This window comes from Neolamprologus brichardi, chromosome 18, assembly GCF_056152115.1.
Source record: "Neolamprologus brichardi isolate AB-2024 chromosome 18, ASM5615211v1, whole genome shotgun sequence".
Lineage (NCBI taxonomy): Eukaryota > Metazoa > Chordata > Actinopteri > Cichliformes > Cichlidae > Neolamprologus > Neolamprologus brichardi.
The window spans coordinates 3,719,345-3,743,045 of NC_142121.1; the positions used below are offsets into that span (position 1 = coordinate 3,719,345).

General features: G+C 43.8%; 1 protein-coding gene across 1 annotated transcript in view; it reads left to right on the forward strand.

Moving 5' to 3' along the window:
• The window catches only part of tmeff1a (transmembrane protein with EGF-like and two follistatin-like domains 1a), a 127,646-nt gene that overhangs the window by 40,722 nt on the left and 63,223 nt on the right, over positions 1-23,701 (forward strand). The window contains exon 2 of the mRNA XM_087831440.1: positions 20,736-20,845. Within this exon, the coding sequence (XP_087687566.1) occupies positions 20,736-20,845 (110 nt within the window). The remainder of the gene's footprint in view (positions 1-20,735; positions 20,846-23,701) is intronic.

Consider the following 23,701-nt stretch of genomic DNA (forward strand, 5'->3'; position numbering starts at 1 on the left):
TCAAAGCTTCAAGCTGTGGAGAGCGGCACCAGTGATTCCTGCTTTATTTAACCTGCCAGCAGTGCCAGATTGGGCTTTTTCTGCCCTGTTGGGTAAGCTGCTGTAAAACCGTCGTCGCCAGATTTCTGCTGTTTGTGCCAAAAGTCAGTCAGGTCTCAACACACAGACACATATTCTGTTCCAGCATCACCGTCAGATGTCTTAGATCCACCATGAACCCCAAAATCTGCTCCTGTCACTGGATAAGTCACCCGATGACTGTCGTATTTTTACTAGCTTCTTATTGGTCTCATACACATTGCTGAAGGACGGCCTCTTTCACCTGTTAGACTGCGTCTCACACATCGACTGTACTTGAGCCTCTCAGGTGTATCTTTAGCTGTCCAGGTGCGTTTTCCATCTCATTGCAGTCATTTTTAAACACAGCATCATTTGTAATTAATGGACTGTCATCCGTGCTCTTATTTTGAAAGTTCAGTCACTGCTAACTAGCTTCAGCCCTTCTTGTGTTTCCCCTCCAGCCAGCTCACTCAACAGGGTCCCATCTAGGACCTCAAACGATTATTTTGATAGTCGACTAGTCACCGATTATTTTTGCGATTAGTCGACTAATCAGATCATCATCCATTGGACGTAAAACTACAGCTTATTGCACCAGCAGCATCTGCTCTTATATAACTATCATTAGCTTATAGCTTTAAGTGTTTAAGGCCTGTGCTAACTAAAAATAAAGACAAGATGATAGTTTATTAAATTTTAATGAAGTTTGCAGATTGTTTCGGTGACGTTTAATAAACTCCTTGCTATCTAAAATATAACAGGACACCGGAGTAAATTCTCGAGCATCTCACACTTCTGATAATCAGCTGTCTGCTTGACGTTTATTCAGCTGTGTAAAAACTATAACTTTAATCTCAGCCAAACCGATTTACTCAGGAACAAATAAAATACTAAAAAAAGCCAAACAATAACATTTTTAAGTTATCTAAGTGACTTATTTATCATGTTTAACCTGAGTAGCGAAAGACGGCGGTGGGTTTGAAAACGATTTGCCGGGAGTCCGGTGTTCTCACGGCTCTAGTTAGCCTAGCCCCCGGCTAGCGGGTAACAGACGTCTCCGAAAACGTCGGAGCGCTTTTGAAAATATGTGGTGTCTTGATAAACTGAGCAGATATTTGAGGTTTACACAGCTACATTCTCGCCTGAAAATATGTTAAACGTTTATTTTGTGACCCAGAAAGAATAATAAGAGTAACATTAAAACTAACTAGCTGCCGCGATTGTTGGAAACTGAGCTGGGCTGCGCTATGAATTCTGGGACACAGCTTCTTCTTCTTCGGGGTTTAACGGCAGCTGGCATCCTTGTACATGCAGTGCTGCCATCTTCTGTTTCAGTCCGTTATTACACTCTTAAATCCTACTACTTATTCCTGCGTCTTTTGGGATCTTACAAAGCTTCAAACGACGCGTTGACTATTAAATCAGTCATCGACGATTTTGATAGTCGACTAATCGTGGCAGCCCTGGTCCCGTCGTAGCCATCAGGTGTCAGAGTCGAGTGTCGGTCTTTGATTGTTGTTTAGCTTTTAAAGCCTTTAGACATTTTGTGCTTGTGCACCGTGAAACTAAAGTGAACAAAATCAGTGAAATAAAGATGTTATATTTATTAAGTCACGAACGTTCCAACATTCAGTCAACGAAACCAAAATAATACATTTGAAAGTCTGATTTCAGGAGCAGTCAGTGGATCGTATGACATCCTTCTGAGCACAGTGATTGAATGGTAGTGGTGCTCTTTACGATTCAGACGCATGGACGGTTATTGCACATTTTTCTAGGACACCATCCTAAAACTGTTGCAGGGCATCCCGTAATGCCAGTGAGGCTATTAAATGTGATTAACGGGGCCTTTTAGCTCTCCTCGAGTATCTAACTGTTAGTCTTTTGGAGCGCTGCTCTTTCCTAAATGTCCGTTTGGCTGCGATGGTGGTGGAAGCAGCTGCAGGAGTTTCTGGCCTGTTTGGATTTCTGTCCTCAGTGAAACCACCTTTAAGCTTGACAAGAGAGAACAAAATGGACAGACGGATAAAAGCTGCCAACAAACACAGAATGAAAGCGCCCGCGGTTCCTCCTCTCGACTGGCCTTGGCCTCGTCTTTTTTCGTGTGCGTTTTGTGTTGTCGACCTGAGTGCTTCGGTCTCCTGTGGCAGGCTGAGAGTTTGGGGGAGGGGAGGAGGTTTGTGTGGAGATCAGTGAGGAGAGCAGCAGAGCAGAGGTTTCAGTGGACTGATGGACGAGTAGAAAACAGATTACTGTCAGGGTCGCAGCCAAAGGTGAACGGGAGGAGAATTACCTTGAGCTACTGCCTCGAGCTTGCACCAGGGCTGCACTTCTGTTAATGTCTTAGCCAGGAACTGAAATATTTTTATATTCTTTTACCCAGAAATACTCTGTTATTGCAAATTAGTGAACCTAAAAACAATTCGATTCGTCCTTGTAATAATTAGAGAATCTCGTAGCGCCTGCAGGAAAGCATCATCAGAAAAGTGAATGTTGCTTTAATAAACTTTAATTCTTTCTTTCACACACCACCATTAAATGAATATGAGCGTTTAAACTAAAGGAATATTGACATGAATGATTTCTGTCCTCTGACCTTATTTCTGGAGGCAAAAATGGCCATATTAGGGATATTCTTTCATCGTTTAGATAGAAAATGCCTGAAACTCGAGTCTTTAGAGCAGTCTGAAGCATTAGCTTTTAGCTTACAAAGATTACTTGGAAACTTTAGCCATGTATTTTACTTTACTTTATTTTCTCCACAGCAGCTCTTTTGTAATTTGTGGACATTATCGACATTTCACTGTTATCAGGATGTTGTCTTGAATTCCCGCTAACAACGTGTTAACAGTCTAGTTTTTAGAGCAGCAATGCTAACATGCTAAAGCTTAGCAGTTATAGTTTTTGCTATATATAGCTATTATCTTTTTTTAATGCTGACATGAACACAAAATAGCTCCTAATCTATCTGATTCTCATGATTAGCCAATAAAGAGACAAGGAAATCAGGCTTGATAGAAGCAGTTTTGTTAGCTAGGCTAACATTTTTACACTGTTTGCTGTGTTATGCTTTACTGTTAGCATAAACATTGAGAAGGAAAATAAGAACAAAGCCAGACTTTTAGCATTCACTGTCCTCAAGATTGTTACGTGGAAGTTGCAAAAAGAGAGTTTAAGATTTATTATATCTTATTGTTTTTTTGTTTTTTTTAATTTAAATAATTGATTGGATCATCTGATTAACCGGTTTAAACCAGTTATATTTCCTAATTTGTCTTAGAGTCTTAGAGTCTTCCAAAAATGAAGTCCTCACGGTATAAGGAATACGAGGATACGCACACACACGCACACACACACACACACACACACACACACACTGGCTTTCTTTCTAATGATTCTCAAATGTCAGGCTGATTACAGTTTAGATAATAGGTGCCAAACGTCAAGTCATGATTCTCCCACTCTCTCTGTTACACACACACACACACACACACTGCATACATCTTCCAGACTAAGAGCCTGAGGTGAGCCAGCCTCTGACTTCTTTCAGCACTTAAAGTCTTTCATCCTGTCGTCAGCTCTGCTCGTCTTCCTCCTCCTCCTCCTCCTCCGACTGTCTGCTGGATATTTAGAAGCTGTCTTTGCTTTCTCTCGCTCTCCTCTTTTCTTTCTCCGAAGCTCAGCTCTGACTCGGCCTTCAGGAACTAAAATCATTTTCTTGTTTCTTCATCTTCTCTGACCGTCCTTAATTTTAATTATGTAAGCAGACGACCACATCAGAGCTCAGTGTGAGGAAATGCAATCCCCTCATTTATATAAATGAAGAAGCACGTCGAAGCGTTAGAGCTCCAGAAATGCAGTGAAATACTTTACTGACCTTTAAATCTTTTATTGTGAGAATCCGGCCAGACTTCCTGGCCTGTACTGTCTTTTCATGCGTGCCTGCTCTCATAGAAATTAGTGAAGTGACCCAACCACTCATGTGCCGAATCCACAGAAAAGAACAAGCTCCTCCTTTGTTCTCCTGGTTGACGTCACCGACCTTCAGGAGAGATTGGAGATTTTAAATGATCGACTCTAGTGGATTAATCGCTCTTTAAAAAATGCAACCACTGTTTTAGTTTTTCTGCTGAGCGCCTCGAGGTGATCTCCTCATAAGCATAACAAAGTAGTTTGGCTTCAGAAATCAAACCAAACAGTGACTGAAGCTGAAGTAAAAATGAAATGCATGAAAAATAAATCGACTTCATCCAGAAATATTTATCCAAACACTTGACGTGAACCCAAATCAAAGTTTGAGCTACTCCACCGTGCACCACCCTCCTTATCTTCTGTCACAGACTGTATATAATAGATGGACACATCCACCCATTGCTTTCTGGACTCTGCATTTGTTTTGGAGCCAGTCATGTTTCGAGGTGTGTGCTCTGTGTCAAGCTAACGGTAACTAGTTTATAAAGCTGCATCTATAAACTGTGCACGTGCAACATGCATGTGTAATTAGTGCAAACCCAGTGCATCCAGTAGACGTTTATTTATTGGATACGTCAAAGAGGCATCAGAGATCCAGTTGATGACTTCATTAGAGGTAAGCCTAGCAGTCGAGTGTGTCACCTTCCAGCAGAGGCCACGCCCCTAACTTTTAACCATAACAAAATCCAAAAAATAGTCACTCGCCGTTAGGGATGGGTATCGTTTAGGTTTTATTCGATACCGGTGCCAAACCGGTACTTTTGAAACGGTGCCGGTGCTTAAAGAATGGAGAACACAAAATTGGTCCAAAAACCTCTCATGTTTAACTGTTTTCCACTTTTTCTTTGGTCATTTTAGCCTTTTTGTCCAGGGTGAAGGGAGTATCTGCCATCAAACAAGAAGACAGCTGCATGTAACTATGATGATGTTTGCTAGTTCACCTTCATTGCATTAATGTAATAACGTGGTTACTCAACGTAAATTACACACGAACAACATGAAGCTACTCACGCAGAGAAGAACGGCTGCTGCTGCATCATCATCCTCATCATTTCTGCTACACTGGCAGGGCTAGGGGCCAGGACTCTCCTCTTCGGGTTTTTGGGGGATGTTGCTAACTCCGGGTCCGATAACAGGCACCACACCCACAGTAGATGTGCTCGGTGTGAGGTCTCGCAGCAAGCTATCAAATACGGCGCATTTCTTGGCTTTTAAAAAAACGCTATGCGTCGCCAGGTGTTTCATCAGATTTGAGGTGTTACCTCCTTTGACAGCATCACAGTATCAGCTTAAAGCACTTGTTGCAGCTGCTGAGTTTGCATCTTTTGCTGTGAAGTACAGCCAGACTTTAATCTGTAGCTCTGCTCTAAAAGAACGTACGTACCTGGACCCGCCTACTATCCTCGGAAATGTAAAATGATTGGCTAGAATCCAAAGTGTATCACAGCTCAGGAAATGTGCGCTGCTTTTCGGTCTGGTTACTACCGTTTATGTCAGAACCGGTGCCATCATGGCACTGGATACTGGTACCCATCCCAACTTGCCATACGGTCGTTGTGAAGGAGGAGGAGTCTGTGGCGACTGACTCGAGGATGAGCTGCATCCAAACTGAGCGATGATACGTCGCAGAGTCTTACTGGCTCTGTGTGGGGTTGAAAGACCTTTGAAGATCGTCCTTTTGGTAAATAACAATAATGACAAAGCTGATGCAGTACGAACAGAAAACTGGCGAGCCATTGGTAATCCGTGTTGATCCCAGAGATCAGCTTCCATTGGAAAAAAAGCTGATATTTGTATATTTTTAATAACATTAGTAACAGCAGAGCTACACATGATATAAACATCGTAAATGTGAAATATCCAAATACAGCGACACACTTCTGAGCTGAGGAAATCACAATCTTACTTTGTTGTCGCTCTTGTGTGTTTCCAAAAATAATTTTCCACCTCAGCGTCAGCGTGCTGCTGCGGTAAAATTGATGGTTGCCATCTCATGTAAAAGGAGCACATAATAGCTTTAAAACCTTCACTTTTCAGCCAAATGTGAGCCTGCAGGTCCTGCTGTCAGCTCTTTGTGGGGCGAAGTCAAATTGGCTGAAAAGTGCTCCCCGTCGCGCAGCTTTTACTGCACATAATGTGCGCCTGTATAATGGCACTGTAACTCAGGCAAAACAGAAATAAAATACAGCCTGAATTATGGCTGAAAGTACTTTCCATCTGCAAATAGGTTTTCCATTAACTGTAACAACAAAAATATTGAGAGCGGTGAATCAGCGAGGAGCATCAGCTGCAGCGTCGGGGAGCTTTAAGGACGTCTCTCTTCATTTCTCTCTGCAGTTTTTCCAAGTGAGGTTTTTTAAATGAAGCTCTGAAAGTACTAAATGGATTTTTGGAGAATGTCTTGAATGAAAGTAAAGTGAAAAGCAGCCGTTTGATTCTCTCGGTGTGGGTGAAATATGTGCTGAAATGTGTAATTAAAGAGCAGGACAGGAGCGGCTTGTTGTTGGTAAACGAACTCTGATGTGTGGCTCAGCGGCATCATTAGGTCCGCGAATAAACCAGCCTCAGAGAAGCTTTTCATAAACACTACAAACACAATTAAAGCCTCGCCGGGCCGAGGTGGCGGGAAGCCGCCGAGAGCTAAGGTGGTAGACTCCGCCACTGCTGCCACCTGGAGGCGGGGCTCTGGGCCGCGGGGTAAATAAATCGCACTTCAGTGAGTTTTATTTCACGGACGCACCGGGCTGGAGTCGGTCCGGTGGCTCGTTTAACGCCTCGGTCTGAAGTCTGTCGCAGCTCAGCGGCTGTGTCACGCCTCTGCAGGTCGCCGTGACGATCCGCGGACAGGTCAGGGGACGACTTTAAAAACTTTAGTGATGGCGAGACACCTGAAGGACGGGCTGTAAAGGGCAGATCAGTCAGAGGTTTTCAGATCTGGCAGCGTGTTCACAACAGAACAGCTACAGATTTATAGAAACGTGAATTCAAGCTGGTTACTTTGTGCCGTCGCTCTGACCTGAGGTTGCTGCTCTTGTGCTGAAGCCGGTGGCAGGTGGGTCACACCTTAGCTACTACTTGTTGTTCCTAGAGTATTTAAAAGTAGAATGGGAGGCAGAGCCTTCAGTTTTCAGGCCCCTCTTCTGTGGAACCAGCTTCCAGTTTGGATTCAGGAGACAGACACTATCTCTACTTTTAAGATTAGGCTTCAAACTTTCCTTTTTGCTAAAGCATATAGTTAGGGCTGGACCAGGTGACCCTGAATCCTCCCTTAGTTATGCTGCAATAGATGTAGGCTGCCGGGGGATTCCCATGATGCATTGAGTTTTTCCTTTCCAGTCACCTTTCTCACTCACTATGTATTAACAGACCTCTCTGTATTGAATCATATCTGTTATTAACCTCTGTCTCTCTTCCACAGCATGTCTTTATCCTGTCTTCCTTCTCTCACCCCAACCAATCACAGCAGATGGCCCCGCCTCCCTGAGCCTGGTTCTGCTGGAGGTTTCTTCCTGTTAAAAGGGAGTTTTTCCTTCCCACTGTCACCAAAGTGCTGCTCATAGGGGGTCATATGATTGTTGGGTTTTTCTCTGTATCTATGAAGCGCCTTGAGGCGACTTTTGTTGTGATTTGGCGCTATATAAATAAAATTGAATTGAATTGAATTGAATTAGCCTAAACACTTCGCACAGGGCTGGGTGGCATTATAGCCAACAGCCTGTGAGGTTTATGTTGAAGGAAACACTCATTTTCTACAACTGTTGAGAGTGAAGATGTGGACGTGTGTGGGACATCTTCCAGTTTCTCATCATGTTCTTGTTGAGCGTGCGGCTAAAGCACAGCCTGGTTCAGATCAGATGCTAAACAATGCTCCCTCTATGAGATTTGCCAGCTTGCTGTGTAGACATCTGCTGAGCCATCAGCTGATCTTAGTCGGCGTGGAGATCAGCTGATCTGCCAGGATCACGGTGGAGCTTGACGCCCTGTCTGAATTAACGCTTTGCTGAATTAATGAGAGTCTAAGGAAAGAAACCTGCTCTGACAGCACTGCACAGAGAATTCCAGATTTTCCAGGATGCATGGAAAATCTGAGATGTCTCTGTGAAAACTCCTTCTCAGGCTTGATTGTTGCTAACGAGCCAATCTGCTGACGGCAAACTGCGACCCGACTTCCCCGGAGGTCAATTACTTCCTGCTCTGTCTCTGCGTCAGACTCCAGAAAGAAGCTAAAAGGAGTTTTGGTGTCGTTCTGATCTGCTCGACATGAATAAAACATCAAAGCTGTTATCTCTGCGCTGCACTCGCTGCTTCCCAGGTGAAGATTAGTCTGCAGCAGCCGCGGCTGATGAAGCCAAACGAGCCGAGCGTCTGCCGGCCCTCCAGGCCTCCCGCGCTCAGACGCCCTGGAGGAAATAAAAACTCGAAACTGGACAAATTAGTTGCAGTTACAAAGAGGAGGAGGAGCTGTGATTGGACAGCAGGTCCTTCGCTGGCATCTGCTCAGATTCAGACGAGGTCAGGGTTCAAATCCCTGAAATCTAATCGCCGCGTCGTGTTTCTGCGCTGCTGCTTTGGCCTCATTCGCACTTTTGTTTTCACACGTCGGATCGTTACAGGAAAAAACACCGTTCAGAGTCCAGCAGAGCGAGGAAGAAAGGGCGAGCGCGTTCAGGAGGAATTTTATCGTAACCATGTTTTTAGACCAGATATGAAGTTCTGAGGATTTTGGGTCCATTTCAAATCCCATAATAAATATTCAGTTCTGACGCCAGTGGGAGACTTCCTTCCAAAGTATAACCAACAGCTGGGATTAGAGATCGGTTTTATTTCCAGTGACTTTCTCTGTTTGTAGGACACGATAAGTCACGTAGCTGCTCTCAGACAGCATCGGGGAGCTTTTCCTCCATCGCCGAGGATCCAGTTTATAAAACCGATGAGTGTTTGGGACTCAGCATCAAGTGGATTTTTTCATTTAAAGACTTTTAAATTGCACTGATATATATATATATATATATATATATGTGTATATATATATATATATATATATATATATATATATATATATATATATATATATATATTTATTAGGGGTGCAACAATACACAAAATTCACGGTTCGGTTCTATACTTTTTCGATACAATTTTTTTTTTTAATTTGTCATTTATTAAAATTATAAATATATATTTTAACTCAAAAGTACAGTTTTTAAATTTAATGTTGCTGAAACAACAAAGTAATATAATAATAAATCTATCTGATCGAGGAATCACTCATCTTTGGAAAAGAGAGTTTATTACAGAGAAATGGCTCTTTCCAAAATAAAAGCTCTACTATACGCTTCTTCTGGGCTATATTCTCAGCAGCATATTAAACATATCAGGTCCCCATAAGGAGAATCATGTGCTAACGGCTGTCTAAATGACTCGGGTAAAGTTTGTAGCATGCGTGCTTGTTGTTTTTGTCTGCTTCCACTTGTCTTTGCACGAGGATGATGTCGGAGTAAATGTGCAGTCATATTCGTTGTGTTCCCACTAGTGCCGTCAGCGTTAATCTGAAATGACGTTAACGCCACAACACGGCAAATCTCCGTTAACGAGCTACCACGGATCGCCCCGTGCATGGGGCTGGACGGTCAACACGTTAACGAGCTAACTGCGCTAACGCACTAGTTCCCACCAATGTAACTGAGCATTGCTGGCACATCCAACATACTGTTTTACTTTAGTCCATGACGCGCTTACCTTCAGGGTCATACGTCACATGAAGACCAAAATAGTTCCAAAGGTCAGATCTGAATGAGGGTGGGGGAGGTTCAGTTTGCCATGTTGCAACGAGCTTAGCTTCTGTCTTGCTAGCTTGCGCTGCGCTCAGTGGATCTGCGCTCGACAGTGCAGCCTAGGCGGAGTAGTCGAGCGCAGATCCACTGAGCGCTCAACACAGACAGCACCGTCAGAAGGAAAGTTGATAAAATAAATTAAAAATTTTGTATTGTTCATACATATGCGTACCGAACCGAAAGCACTGTATCGAACGGTTCAATATCGATACGAGTATCGTTGCACCCCTAATATTTGTATTTGGTTTGAATTTGCATTTTCCTAATCATGCCACGATTACCACCGCCATGTTGTTTCTTTGGAGTCAGAGGTCACTGTATTTGCTAACTAGCTTGGTTAACAAGCAGCGTGTCGAGTCTGTGAGACTGAGACATCACAGGGACGTTAACGTTAATATTTCAGTTCACTTATGAGTTTCTGTTTTATTGCAGGAAGGTTTTTTCTCTCTTTGACTTTCTGCAGATTGAAAACTCAGTGTCTGTAGATTGTCTTTGTTAAACGTATGTCTTCTGAGACGCTAACTGAAGGCCAGGGAGGCAGCTGCAGTTTAAAAAAGATAACAAACACTTTATTTAAAAGTGTTAAAGTTAAAGACATCGTGCTCGCATCACTCGCAGCGATAAAGCTGAGGAGGAGGAGGAGGAGGAAGGGGCTGTCGGGCTTTCATGTTTTATTCAAGCGGCAGAAGAAGAACAGACAAAAGCTCTTCATCCAGCTGCTGCGGTCAGGAGGTTTCACCAAGATCGAGGAGGAAACAGGAGCCGAGCAGCTCGCAGCGTTTACTCTTCATCAGTCAGCAGAGCTCAGATCCATCATCAGCCCCTTTAACACTCGGCGCTTCACATCCACACGTCTGTTGTTTGATAGTGACGACACATTTATGAACAACTCTCACAGCCTGTTTCCAAAAAGTGTGCCGTTATTTGTGGAGTATCAATAAATCAGAGAATAAATCCCAGATAGGAAACAGGTGCAGTGAAACCTGGCAGACGATCCGGCCTCATAAAAATGTAGCTGTTTTTAAAGCGCGTTGTTTTTACTACTAAAACTATGATAATATAAAACTTGAGGGAAACAGTTATTGTAGTAATTAATCAGAATTCATGATTTTCAGAGGAACATCTGCACAGAGGCAGCGTCGCTCAACTTTACTGAGACAAGTCAAAGTCAAATCGAGGACTGAGTGAAGACTCACTGCGATAGAAACGGGCTTTTCTGGTTTCTTTCTCGTGCAGTCATCAACATCATCGTCTCAGCTCAGGGTTCAAAATGAAGCTAAACACTAAGAGCTGCAGTTTCTTCAAAGGCCACTAGAGGCTCCAGCAGTGAGTCCGTCACACAGACTCCAGGGTTTCTAATGTCCAATGGAAATAAACATGTTTACGGCCTTAAAGGACAACTTTAAGGCTGTTACTCAGTTGGTCCATTTTAACCCTTTAACACCCAACCATAGAACCAAGTCCGCCAGAGCTTATATTATATTTTTACATGCTGTGGAGCCATTTTTGGGAGCATTTCAAGTTGATATACATCAATACAACCATTACAGCCTAAATTTTAATAACATGTATGCATTAAGTGCATAGTAATTACATAAATTGCAAAAAAGTGCAATTAACTACAAAAAAATTGAAAATCGTTTTTGTTTTTTAACATATATTTCTAGTTAGAGAAATTTAAGAGGCTTATCCCTCAAAACTGTAAATACAAAAAAGTTGCACAAAATAGTTTCCCACCACAGGAAATGTATTTTGAGTGTCTTCATAGTTTTATTTTTGAAATACACCAATTTTTATATACTGCAGGAAAAACGAAAATAAATATTATAATGCAAATTTGCAAAAAAGCAGCATATGCATCAAAATAAACTATTTCCAGCAGTGCAATATGAGTCCTAAGCATCCCAGAAACGACACAGAAAGTCATAAAGTCAAAGATAACTTTTAAAAACACCAGTATAGGCTCATGAGGCCCTGATGGTAAAAAAAAAAAACTACATTTCCGCGAAAATGACATCACTTCCGGTTTCGGGCAGGTCATGGCGGACATGCGATAGTTCGCGCTGATGGATGTTAGGAAGTGTTACAAACAGCTGATCGGATCAGCAAAGCGTGTTTCTGGAATATTATGTTTTTGTTGCTGCAAGTGCTTTTTATGCAGTTTTTGCAAAACTATATGTGGAAGGAAACTGTGACCGAGGACAAGCTGATGGCATAAGATGTAAGTACAACTCATATGCAAAAAAACATGATTGCGCTAGCTCACGTGGTTGCAGAGCTACCAGGGTTTAAAAATAGTTACGCAAAACGGAGCGTGCTGCTCTGACCGGTTTTAAAGGCCTAACATTAGGGAAGTTACTACTTGAACTGAAGTGTCCCTGCTAGCTGTCTGCTTAGCTTCACCTCAGCTAACTGGAATCACTGAGCAGGACCAGTGGGCTGTACTGGAACTGCTGGTGTGTTAAAATTTCACCGTGATGGTGAGAACATCCGACAAGTTTCTGCTTCAGGTTTGGTGAGAAACTCTTTCACTGAGCGCTAATTAGCAGATAAGCTAACTGCGCTAACGCACTAATTCCCATCAATTGAGCATTGCGTGGCACATCTGACTTACTGTTTTACTTTTGTCCATGACGCGCTTACCTTCAGGGTCATACGTCACATGAAAACCAAAATAGTTCCAAACGCCAGATCTGAATGAGGGTGGGGGAGGTTCAGTTTGCCATGTTGCAACGAGCTTAGCTTCTGTCTGCTAGCTTGCGCTGCGCTCAGTGGATCTGCGCTCGACAGTGCAGCCTAGGCGGAGTAGTCGAGCGCAGATCCACTGAGCTCTCAATACAGACAGCATCGTCAGAAGAAAAGTTGATAAAATAAATAAAATTTTTGTATTGTTCGATACATATGCGTACCAAACCGAAAGCACTGTATCAAACGGTTCCCACAATATTTCAGTTCACTTATGAGTTTCTGTTTTATTAGCAGATACCTGGATGAGGTCATTGCACCTGTGCAGCTTATTCAGCCTTTAACTGTCTTTTTAAGTATCATCGCTGATGGCTGCAGAAACACAACGTGCTTTAGGCAGCTGCTGTTGTGATTTGGTGCTGTGTGTATGTAACACTGAACTGGACTGAAAGGTGGTAGGAGCTTGAAAACTGGTAGATGTGGATGTTGGTGAGGTGACCTTTTCATCCTCGGATGAAAATTCCCAGACAGTCTGTTTTCTCGCCTCAGAGGAAGCCATACCGTTTTTTCCTAATTCACACAAAACATTTCAACATTTAAACGTGGGACTCAAACGGTCGTTAGGGGAACTGCAGCTTTTGTCATCTGTGTTAGTTTATTTTATTTTACGTCGTTAAACTCTGGGATCATCTCCGGGTTTCGTAATGAAGTAATTGTGTAGCTGTAAATCACCGGGGACGTTAAGAGAATGAGATTCTTCTGCAGCAGCTTCTGTTTCACAGCCGTTTACTGTGTGCTCTGACTTTATTGTGAAGGAGCTCTGACTTTATTTTGAAGGCGCTCTGACATGTTTCCTCGTGGCTTTGGTAAATCTGAATATACTAGATGTGCAGCTTCACGCATCAGCATTCACGATGGGTTTAAGGCACAAAGTGAACGATCACAAACGGATAGTTTTGTTATGCAGTGGGTCCATTTTGCCTGTAATGGCACAGAGAAGTGGAACATTTGGGTTTTCGAGAGGGGGGGGTGAAGTCCCATCATGCATCACTGATGTTTGTACTTTACATGAATGTCACGCCGCCTCCCTCTCCTGTTTCTCGTCTCTGCCGAGGATAAATTCTCTGCTTTTAGCAAACCAAATCAATACGCCACAGCAGTCCTTGAGAAGGTTTCACTTCTCTATGAAATGAACCTCACTCTGGAGATATCTCTGTGTGTGTGTGTGTGTGTGTGTGTGTGTGTGTGTGTGTGTGTGTGTGTGAGGTTTTTATCAGAACTTTTCAGAGGATGTTGAACTTCCTGTGGCCTTTGAAATGATCTTTTGTCTGGAGAAGAAAGGAGTGCGATGAAAGTTTCACTGATGACGCTGTTAAGGACGCTTTTATTTTCTCCGATGTCCTTTTCAAACTCGGATGAGCCAGAACATTAGGAGGTGAATAACACGGCTTATCCTGATGGCATAGATGTCGAGGTCTGGATATGTTGGGCGTGCGTGAATGGTGAGGGTGTTGGATGTGATGGAGATTGAAAGGTGTCGGGACTAAAGCTCGTATCGTGACGCTCTCGTTGGTGCTCCCCATACCGAGGGCCATTTGGGAGGCAGCTGACTGTGAGCTGTAGAGAATCTGCTGTAATATCTTTGGCATCGCTCTAAAGCAGCCGGCCAAATTTCAGACTGTAGAGGCCCACTTCTAAATCTTCTGCAGCAAACCCAAACCTTTTAATGACTGCTGTGATCGTCATAGAGCAGAAAATCAAACAAAACTGCACAAAGAAAGTTTTGTGATATTATTTATTTGTTTTGATTTTGTGGTGATTTACTCTCCAGTTTAATTTCTCAGCATCAGAAATAGAGGATTATTAAAGATTCACCCCAACCGGTCGCAGCAGATGGCCCCGCCCCTCCCTGAGCCTGGTTCTGCTGGAGGTTTCTTCCTGTTAAAAGGGAGTTTTTCCTTCCCACTGTCGCCACAGTGCTGCTCATAGGGGGTCATATAATTGTTTTTCTCTGTATGTATTATTGTAAGGTCTACCTTACAATGTAAAGCGCCTTGAGGTGACTGTGATCTGGTGCCGTATAAATAAAGTTGAGTTGAATTGAATTAATTCAATTCAGTTCAATTTTATTTATATAGCGCCAAATCACAACAAAAGTTGCCTCAAGGCGCTTCATAGATACAGAGAAAAACCCAACAATCATATGACCCCCTATGAGCAGCACTTTGGCGACAGTGGGAAGGAAAAACTCCCTTTTAACAGGAAGAAACCTCCAGCAGAACCAGGCTCAGGGAGGGGCGGGGCCATCTGCTGCGACCGGTTGGGGTGAATCTTTAATAATCCTCTAATACATCCTACATGTTCTGAGTCATATAAACGTTAAACCATCTGATTTTTAAGGTTGTGCATCTCTGTTTCTTTAAAAAAAAAAAAAAAAAAAAAAAATCAGTTAAATAAATAAGTTGAATTTGCTGCTTACGTGCAGTACCGTCGTTGCCCACCAGGAGTCCGTGGTTTTCTGTTATGTAAAATTTTCAAATATGTTTCAGATGGCAGACACATTTGGGCCTAATTAAGGCTACGTTACTCATTTAATTTTACAAGGATTACATTATTGTTAAGTAAGGCGATGCTGAGTTTCGATGAGTAATCTGATCAGCAGGGATGTAACCGTGTTTAGAAATGAGTCCGATATTTATTTAAGGTGGAGCAGCTGTGCTCCAGTGACCAGCTGAAAAGGCTGCACCTCTGAAGAGTCCTAGTGCTGCACTGCAATCAAGGCTGAACACTGTGAAGGATTTCTCCACGGTGATTGCTGTGTTTATAAAACGACAACTAAAACAACAAAAACAGAATTATTGTTTCAGTTAAAACGAAAATAGCACAAAGGAAAAAGCGGCTCTGGCCCTGCTGGGTCTCTGAGTCACTCCTCATGCATAAACCAGCCAATCGTCTTTCCTCGTGAGATCATCAACGAACTAAACACAACCCAGTCCAAGGCGCCGTAGGGCAGGCCGCTCCTTCGTAGGCTGCCTGCAGAGCGTCACACATTTGTGCCAGTTTTTACTCTTGTGTGGACAAAGTACACTTTCAAAGGTCCAGACGTCGCTGACCTCAGCAGGCAGGCTAGCATTCATTAGCATTAGCTAAAGGAAAGACATCCCAGGGTCAGCGCTGACCTCCAAAACCAAACAATCCCTCCATGAAGCCCGGGACCTGCTGAACTCCAGAGCTACGAAGCTTAAACCAACACAGAGCCAGAGTCTGCAGTTCCTCTAATGTCCACTCGAGGCTGGCTTAAGACGGAGTCTGTCCCCACAGAGTCACATGTTTACATGTTTATTTTATTATAGATCTGACTCGTGAAACTGGGCGAAGGAATTCAAGGCGTGACGTCCCTGAACTGGATCTCATGACCGTGTTTGAGCTGGTAAAAGTATTAAAAGCAACGTCGTTGTGGCCAAAAAGATAACGTGAAGAAATGCAGTCTTCATACAGCCTGGGTCTCGTTTTAGATGAAGTAAAGGTGAAAGAAGAACATGATGGTCATCTGAGAGGGTTTAATAGGAGAAAATATTAAAGTTTCCCAGATTTGCCTGTAAATCCAGAGAAAAGCAGTGCTAACCTCCTTTCAGACGGCTGCTCCGGTGTGCTGGAGTCACACATCTGTGTCTCTGCAGGGAAAGGGTTAAAAGGATGTCGAAGGACTCGGAGCAGCAGACAGAAGATGAAGTATTGACGTCCATCTCCTGGAGTCAGGGCTGCAGGGGAGGGGGGGTAGGGGGGTTAGATAACGAGCCGGAGGAGAGGCGGGGTGACCATGACGACCGGGCCGGGCTCGAGGGATTTGGGAGGTGGATGTGCCTCCAGGCGGCGGCTGCTGCCACGCTCCGTCAGCTTCTTTAGTTCTGCTCCGATCCAAAGGAGGGAATTATGTGCATTTCAAATCCCTGTTTCTGTTGTAAAATGTATGAGGCCGAGGAACCCGAACACAACACGGCCGGGGTCGACTACAAACAGAAAAACATCAGCAGCCGAGGCAGATAACACGGCGCGGACACACAAACGGCGCCCACACACAAACGGCGCCTACACCGGTTTGTGAAGGAGGCGCCTTCATCTGCATGTGTGTCCGTCTCCAGCTGGAGGTTTAAAGACTTCGGCTTGTCGTTCAGCATAATCCCAAATTGTCTGGGTATTAAACCTGCAAACAGGAAGCAGCACACACACACACACACACACACACGCACACGCACACGCACACGCACACACACACACACACACACACACACACGCACACACACACACACACACACACACACACACACACACACACACACAGACACACACAGACACACACACACTCCAGGCTGATGGATGTGGCTGCTGCTTGGACTTAATTAGCCACGACTGGCCTGCAGACCTACACGAGGCTGCTGAACCGGCTCATTTGCTCTGATTCTCCTGGGTTTGTCCGTTATTTCTCACAGAGACGTCAAAATCGAGAAGGTGACACCTGAGATTTGAGAAATGAGATCAATAAGAGGAGGAAACTGGAGCAGCCGGACGATCGGGTGGCATGAGGACAAACGATGATGCGACTCGGGGATGTTTAACAATGGTTGGCTCTGCAGCTCTGAACGTTTACTGTCAGAATTTAAACTTCAAATCTCACATTTTCTGTTTTTTTTTTTATGTCTCACGTGTTTCATTTTTTCCCGTATTTACTTTTTTGAATTTTTGAATAATTTCTCTCATATTTGAGATTCTGCTTCTAATGTTATTTTTGGCTCATTGTGTTATATTCATATTTTATATTGTTCTAGTTTTTTTGACATTTTTTCTTTTCCAGTAATTTTATTTAAGATTTTCTCATATTTAAAACTTTTTTTGCACAATTTTTCTGACTTTATTTTAAAATTTTTTGACTTGTTAAAAATCTTTGAAGCTCTCTGTGTTTGTTATTTGTATTGTTTCATCTCATGTTTTTACTTCTCATTACTTTTATCACCATCCATCCATCTTCTTCCGCTTTATCTGGCGCCTCCTCCCGGTGGGACATGCCTGGAACACCTCGCCCAGGAGGCATCCTTGTCAGATGCCCGAACCTCCTCAGCTGGCTCCTTTCGATGTGGAGCAGCAGCGGCTCTACTCTGAGCTCCTCCCGGATGGCCGAACTTCTCACCCTATCTCTAAGGGAGAGGCCAGCCACCCTTCGGAGGAAGCTCATTTCCGCCGCTTGTATCCGCGATCTCGTCCTTTCGGTCACTACCCACAGCTCGTGGCCATAGGTGAGGGTAGGGACGTAGATCGACCGGTAAATTGAGAGCTTCGCTTTTACACTCAGCTCCCTCTTCACCACGACGGACCGGTGCAGCGTCTGCATCACTGCAGCTGCAGCCCCAATCCATCTGTCGATCTCCGGCTCCCTTCTCCCATCACTCGCGAACAAGACCCCGAGATACTTGAACTCCTCCACTTGGGGCAGGAACTCATCCCCGACCCGGAGTGGGCACTCCACCTTTTTCCGGCTGAGAACCATGGCCTCAGATTTGGAGGTGCTGATCCTCATTCCCGCTGCTTCACACTCGGCTGCGAACCGTTCCAGTGCGAGCTGGAGGCCCTCACCTGATAACCTTTTACCACATTTTTGGATTTTTACCTTTTTAACTTTAACCGCAGTTTATTTTTCTTTCACTGTCACAAATTCACCCTGAAAGTGAAATCAGATGTTTTGTTTGCTCGTCTCTGATGATGTGACGTTCACGTTCACCAATCAGCATCCTGATGATTAACTCTCAGATCAAACAGGTGAGACTCAGCTGTTTGGCTCAGTGTGAGGTTCACGGTGAGGAAAGTATTGATCAGTAACCGATCACATGTGTAAGCTTCACACGTTCAGCATCAGTGAATGTTTGTGATATTTCTTCAGCATGTGTTTGTGGGCCTGAAACACGTAAGAGACACCATAACATTCATGTTAAAACTCGTTGTTACCTTGAACGACTTCTTCCAAACTCGTTGTTACTCTTTTGTTTTCTTGCTCGTTCAGTCTGAGTGTTATTTTCTCAGCTGGAGGCTCACATCGCTCGTCTCTGAGACGCTGCTGAGCTCCGGGGTTGGCTGTTACTGCGGCCAGCGGCGGCCATTTTTGGGACTCGGGGAGGTTTGCAAACAGTAATTACAGGCCATTACACGGCTCCTCAAAGCCACTCGGCAGCGCTCGTGCTGGCACCGAGGCGGGAATCTGCTGCAGGAATCTCAAAGGAAATGTGGATTATTCAAGTTCACAGCACATTTCTGAGCCGTGCAGGCCTGTTATTATCTGTGTGTGTGTGTGTGTGTGTGTGTGTGTGTGTGTGTGTGTGTGTGTGTGTGTGTGTGTGTCGGCTCTAGAAGTCTCGCAGATAAAAATGCTCATAAATAAGTCGCCTTGTGACATTTCATGAACTGATCATGAGTGTTTAAAGAGCCAAACTGATTCAGGATCAGGTGCGAGTTCAGCCTGAGAGCGTCGCTCTGATGTTTCAACCAGTTTCAACACTTATAGGTGTGTTTTCTACTACTAACAGGGGCGGGGCTTCTGATATTAAAACCTTTTGTGTGAGAGGGGTGGCAAATAAAAATGTTGAAGAGAGGTAGAAGGGCTTGTTTCAGACTGAACCGAGAGGATAAAACGAGTCCGAGAATAAAAACATGGAGCAAGAAATGAGCCTAAAAACCATGTCGTGCATTAAACTGTAAAGATTTTTGTTTTGAGTTTGTTTTGAATCCCCCGGCAGCCTACATCTATTGCAGCATAACTAAGGGAGGATTCAGGGTCACCTGGTCCAGCCCTAACTATATGCTTTAGCAAAAAGGAAAGTTTGAAGCCTAATCTTGAAAGTAGAGATAGTGTCTGTCTCCTGAATCCAAACTGGAAGTTGCCTATTTTATTGGCTATTAGGCCAAAGTTTGGTTCAGATATGTGCTGGTTACACCAGAATCCCCCTAATTAGCCGTTGCCTCACAGAAGCCCCTCCCACCTGCTAACAATCCTTCTGAGGCTTATTTTGACAGTGCACCATGCAAAGCTGGGGGCTTATTATTATTATTATCATTATTATTATTATTATTTTATCCTTTGAAGTCATACAGTAGCACCTCTTGGAGTTCTAACTCCATGAGCCAGTTTACCAGGTTCGGATTAGCCTAGCACCGAACTGAAAGGATCTTTATTAAAAGCAGTTTGTAGTCTAAGACGAGGCCGACTGTTGTCCATCCCTGTGAAACTGAGCCATAGTGTTTACATGTTTATCCATGTAAATGTTTTTACATGGATAAACATGTAAAAACATTTTCCATTGCTGTTTTTTGAACGTCGCCCTCGGGATGAAACATCTGTATAAACATGTAAATGTACCAATCATGGTTTTTTAGTATTGCTAAACTTCTCTGTGTATAGTTTGTGGACAAGTCTGACATGAATAATCTTCTTCTGGGTTTGAAGATCTAAATAATCTAGATAAACACTGTCAGGAGGTTGATCCTGGATTATTCCGTTTATCTTCGATCTACTGATAGTTTCAAGCTGGTTTACTGAGGCACAGCAGGGTTTTCATGGTTAGATTACACCACCGATTCAGCTTGATTTATTTAGCACCAATCCACAGTATCAGATTCAACCGAGCGCGTTAGATTGAAGAGGAAAAATCACAGCAAAGAAGCCAGCGATTCCCCGGGAGAGAGCTTTTTTCCACCTGTCTCTGTGAGTCAGAGTCAGACTCCTGTAATTGTGAGCAGCTCCTCAGGCAGGTGAAGATGAGAAGTGACTTCTGCTTTGTGCATTAATGATGATACCACCCACCAGTTTTCTTCCCTCTGAGGAGAGCAGATTTCTCAGCTCTGCGAGTCCATCTGTTATTTCCCCGGTGTAAACACTCACCTGTAGTCCAGGTGTCTGCTCGGGCTGATAAACAATCATCTCTGTCGTGTCCGTATTTCTCCTGCAGCTCAGCTCGCCGTCTGCTCTCGTTGTTCATAAACTCATAAACTTGTCTGGACTGAGCGTGTGATCAGAGCCGGGATGTCGGGATTTAGCAGCAGCACTCGTGGAGGTGCCGCAGGTGTGACTCACCTCATTGATCCGCCTGCCTGTTGTCTCCGTATTTAACTCGCTGCCTTTGTTTGTGTCTCTGCCGTTAGATCTGTCAGAGAAGAAGAGCGACCTGAGGGTCTGTGATGACTCCACCTGCCGATTCGGGGGCACCTGCAGAGAGGACGGCGCTCAGCTCAAGTGTGTCTGCCAGTTCCAGGTAGATGACATCATTTTTCTTTTTTCTTATTGGACATGAAACGTTTACCTGTCATCAATGACATGTTTAAGTTAGAGTTGTGTTCCATTAGTTCATGTTAACAAGGTTCTAAAAACATTCGCTGATATTATCTATAAAGTGTTTTTGTTTCCAAGAGTTATTACTGTATTTTCCGCACTATAAGGCGCACTTAAAATCCTTTCATTTTCTCAAAAATCGACAGTGCACCTTATGTATCAATTCTGATGTGCTTACTGACCTCAAACCCATTTTATGTGGTTTGAGGTCTCAAACCACGGCGCTCAAAAATCTGTTAAAAAAAATGTTTTAGTACGACTTTGCTAAGCTACGAAGCCGCACCGCCTGATGGATTGTCGGAGCATTACGGCTATCGTAGTCAGGAGCCTCGCGGAGTAATCTGGGTCCTAAACTCCGTCCTTTTCAGGTCCCAAAAACAAACGAACACCGCGGCATCACTGAGAGTTAAAAACTGTCTAAATTCTTTCATCTTTAATAAAATGATCAGTGTTGTAATAAGGTGCAACAATTAAGTTTAACATCCAGGCATCCATGAAAACAGAATTTATTAAGTTTAATGGAGTTTGAAGTTAGCATGGAGTTAGCTCGCTAGCTTCCACCTAAACATGATATAGGATGTTCTGACTGAGAGATTTCTGAAAAAATAAAATGTGAAGACATGAAACAAAACAGGAGTGACTTTTGTAGGGTTACTGAAGTTTGGCTAGCTGGTGCTACGTGGTCGCTAGCGACACAGCTATGTTAGCATAACATAAACACAGTGAAGCTGGAGGATGAATGCTAACTTTTTTTCCACTCCATAAAAGTTAACGTGAAGGTTCCTGATGGTTAGAGACAAATGCAATTACATGGCAGGATGTTGTAAACAGACCAAACTTCAGCCAGGAGAACAACTGAGATAATCCATCCACAATACGAGGTTAGTCATTCATATACTGCAACAACACGGGAATAGAGCAGCTGTGATAGAATACAGCATTAATGAATCAATGGTACAGAAGTGGAGGAAGCAAGAAGAATGAGTTGAGTAAAGTGGTTAAGTGGACTTATGGTCCGAAAATACGGTATTCTAGTAAATATTTGGAAAGCTGTGTGCAAAAGTCTTGCCACCCCGCATGTCTTTATAGGTTTCCATGAAAACAGGAAGTGTTTGCAGCAGTTTACTGAAACATGCAAACATGCACGGAAATACAGCTCATGAGGCAAAAACAGAGTTTGTGCAATTCTAACAAGCCTGATCGTCGATGTTTGGTGTGACCACCTTTATTCGTTAACACAGGCTGAACATTTCTTGTCATTTAAGTAGTCTAACAGTAGGTGGATGGGCTGAATGTCCAGATGCACGTCTCAGCTCCTGTGTCAGGGTGTTGTAAAATAAAGACTCTATGCAGTATAATACAGAGAGACCACAACGATCATATGACCCCCTATGAGCAAGCGCTTTGGGGACAGCGGGGAGGAAAAACTCCCTTTTAATCCTCCACCAGATCCAGGCTCAGGGAGGGGCGGCTATTAGTTGGGGGTGAGGGGTGTAAACACTGTGACAGGAATGCATACTCCATGCTTTAGTAACACTTATGTGCGTCTATATTTTGCACCCCATTTATGAAATAAATTCGCTAACAAAGCTAAGTAGCATTAGCTGATAATTCCACCCTCTTGTCCACATGCCGGTCATGTCTAGCTCTGAAAAAGCTAACATGGTGGTAGCCAGAATGCTAACTTTGATCAGTGCACAAGGAAGCACTATCTCTCATTGGCAGCTCAGGCGCCCTGCCTCTGAAAATGAGACAGGCATGTCATGTTCGCCTCCCTCTTTAATATGAAAATGGAGCAGTCACAGCAGCACTGTGTGAATAATAAAATCCTGCGAGCAGCCGGCCTGTCTGCAGTCTCTTCCCAGTTAATTCTTGTTAGTTTTAGGAGCTAAAATGAGGAAAAACACCGTGAAGTTCTTTCTGACACATAAAGAAGCATGACCCGCCTGCAGCCTGTTCCTCTGATATGAAACCAAATATAATTACTCTCCCGTCAGCCTGTTGTATTCGCTGCATATTTGGTCGAACGGCTGCAAAATAAAAGCAGCGGCAGCGTGAAGGGCAGCTCCTAGAATTCACCACAGAGCCGCAGCTTCACCGCAATAACAAGACACACGGCGGCTGTTTGAAGCTGGCCGTCACGCTCCGTGAGCTGAAAGCAGAGCCCACATTCATGTGCACACAAAGAGGACGGAGCGAAGCGAGCGCAGACGCTCGACGTGATCAGAGCAGTTTCACAGCTGTCCGAGCGAGACGGCGGCTCTGAGGAGTCTTCAGCTGCACACAGAAGCAGCGACAGCCTGAATTATAACTCTGATTGTAACAGGAGGAAGAGCCTGAAAGCCGTCCAGTCCACACTGACTGCATGATGAAAAGCCCGCTTTGTAAACCCACCGCCCACCCTGACCACCTGAAGAGTATGATGCAGTTCATGCCCTGAAGCGTGCAATACAGTCAAGTACAACTTGCAGAATGAGACTCGTGTAAGTCCACACCGCAGCCCGACATCACCCAGAAAGCTTATTTATTGAAGTTATTTGATCAGTGTGATGCTGTGTGAGGCCGTTTCTCCATCTCACTGCCATTCGTCACGTTCACAAGTGTTAAAATATGATTATATTATAAAGCTAGGAGACGAGCCTGGTGCGCAAACACAGGTACAATAAGATCCTTCATGTGCTGTAGCAGCAACTGATCCCACACGGCTTTAAAGTTTATCCAAAACACACTTTTTGAAGTTTTTCTCTGGTGAATGATGAGAAAAAAAGATCAAACATCC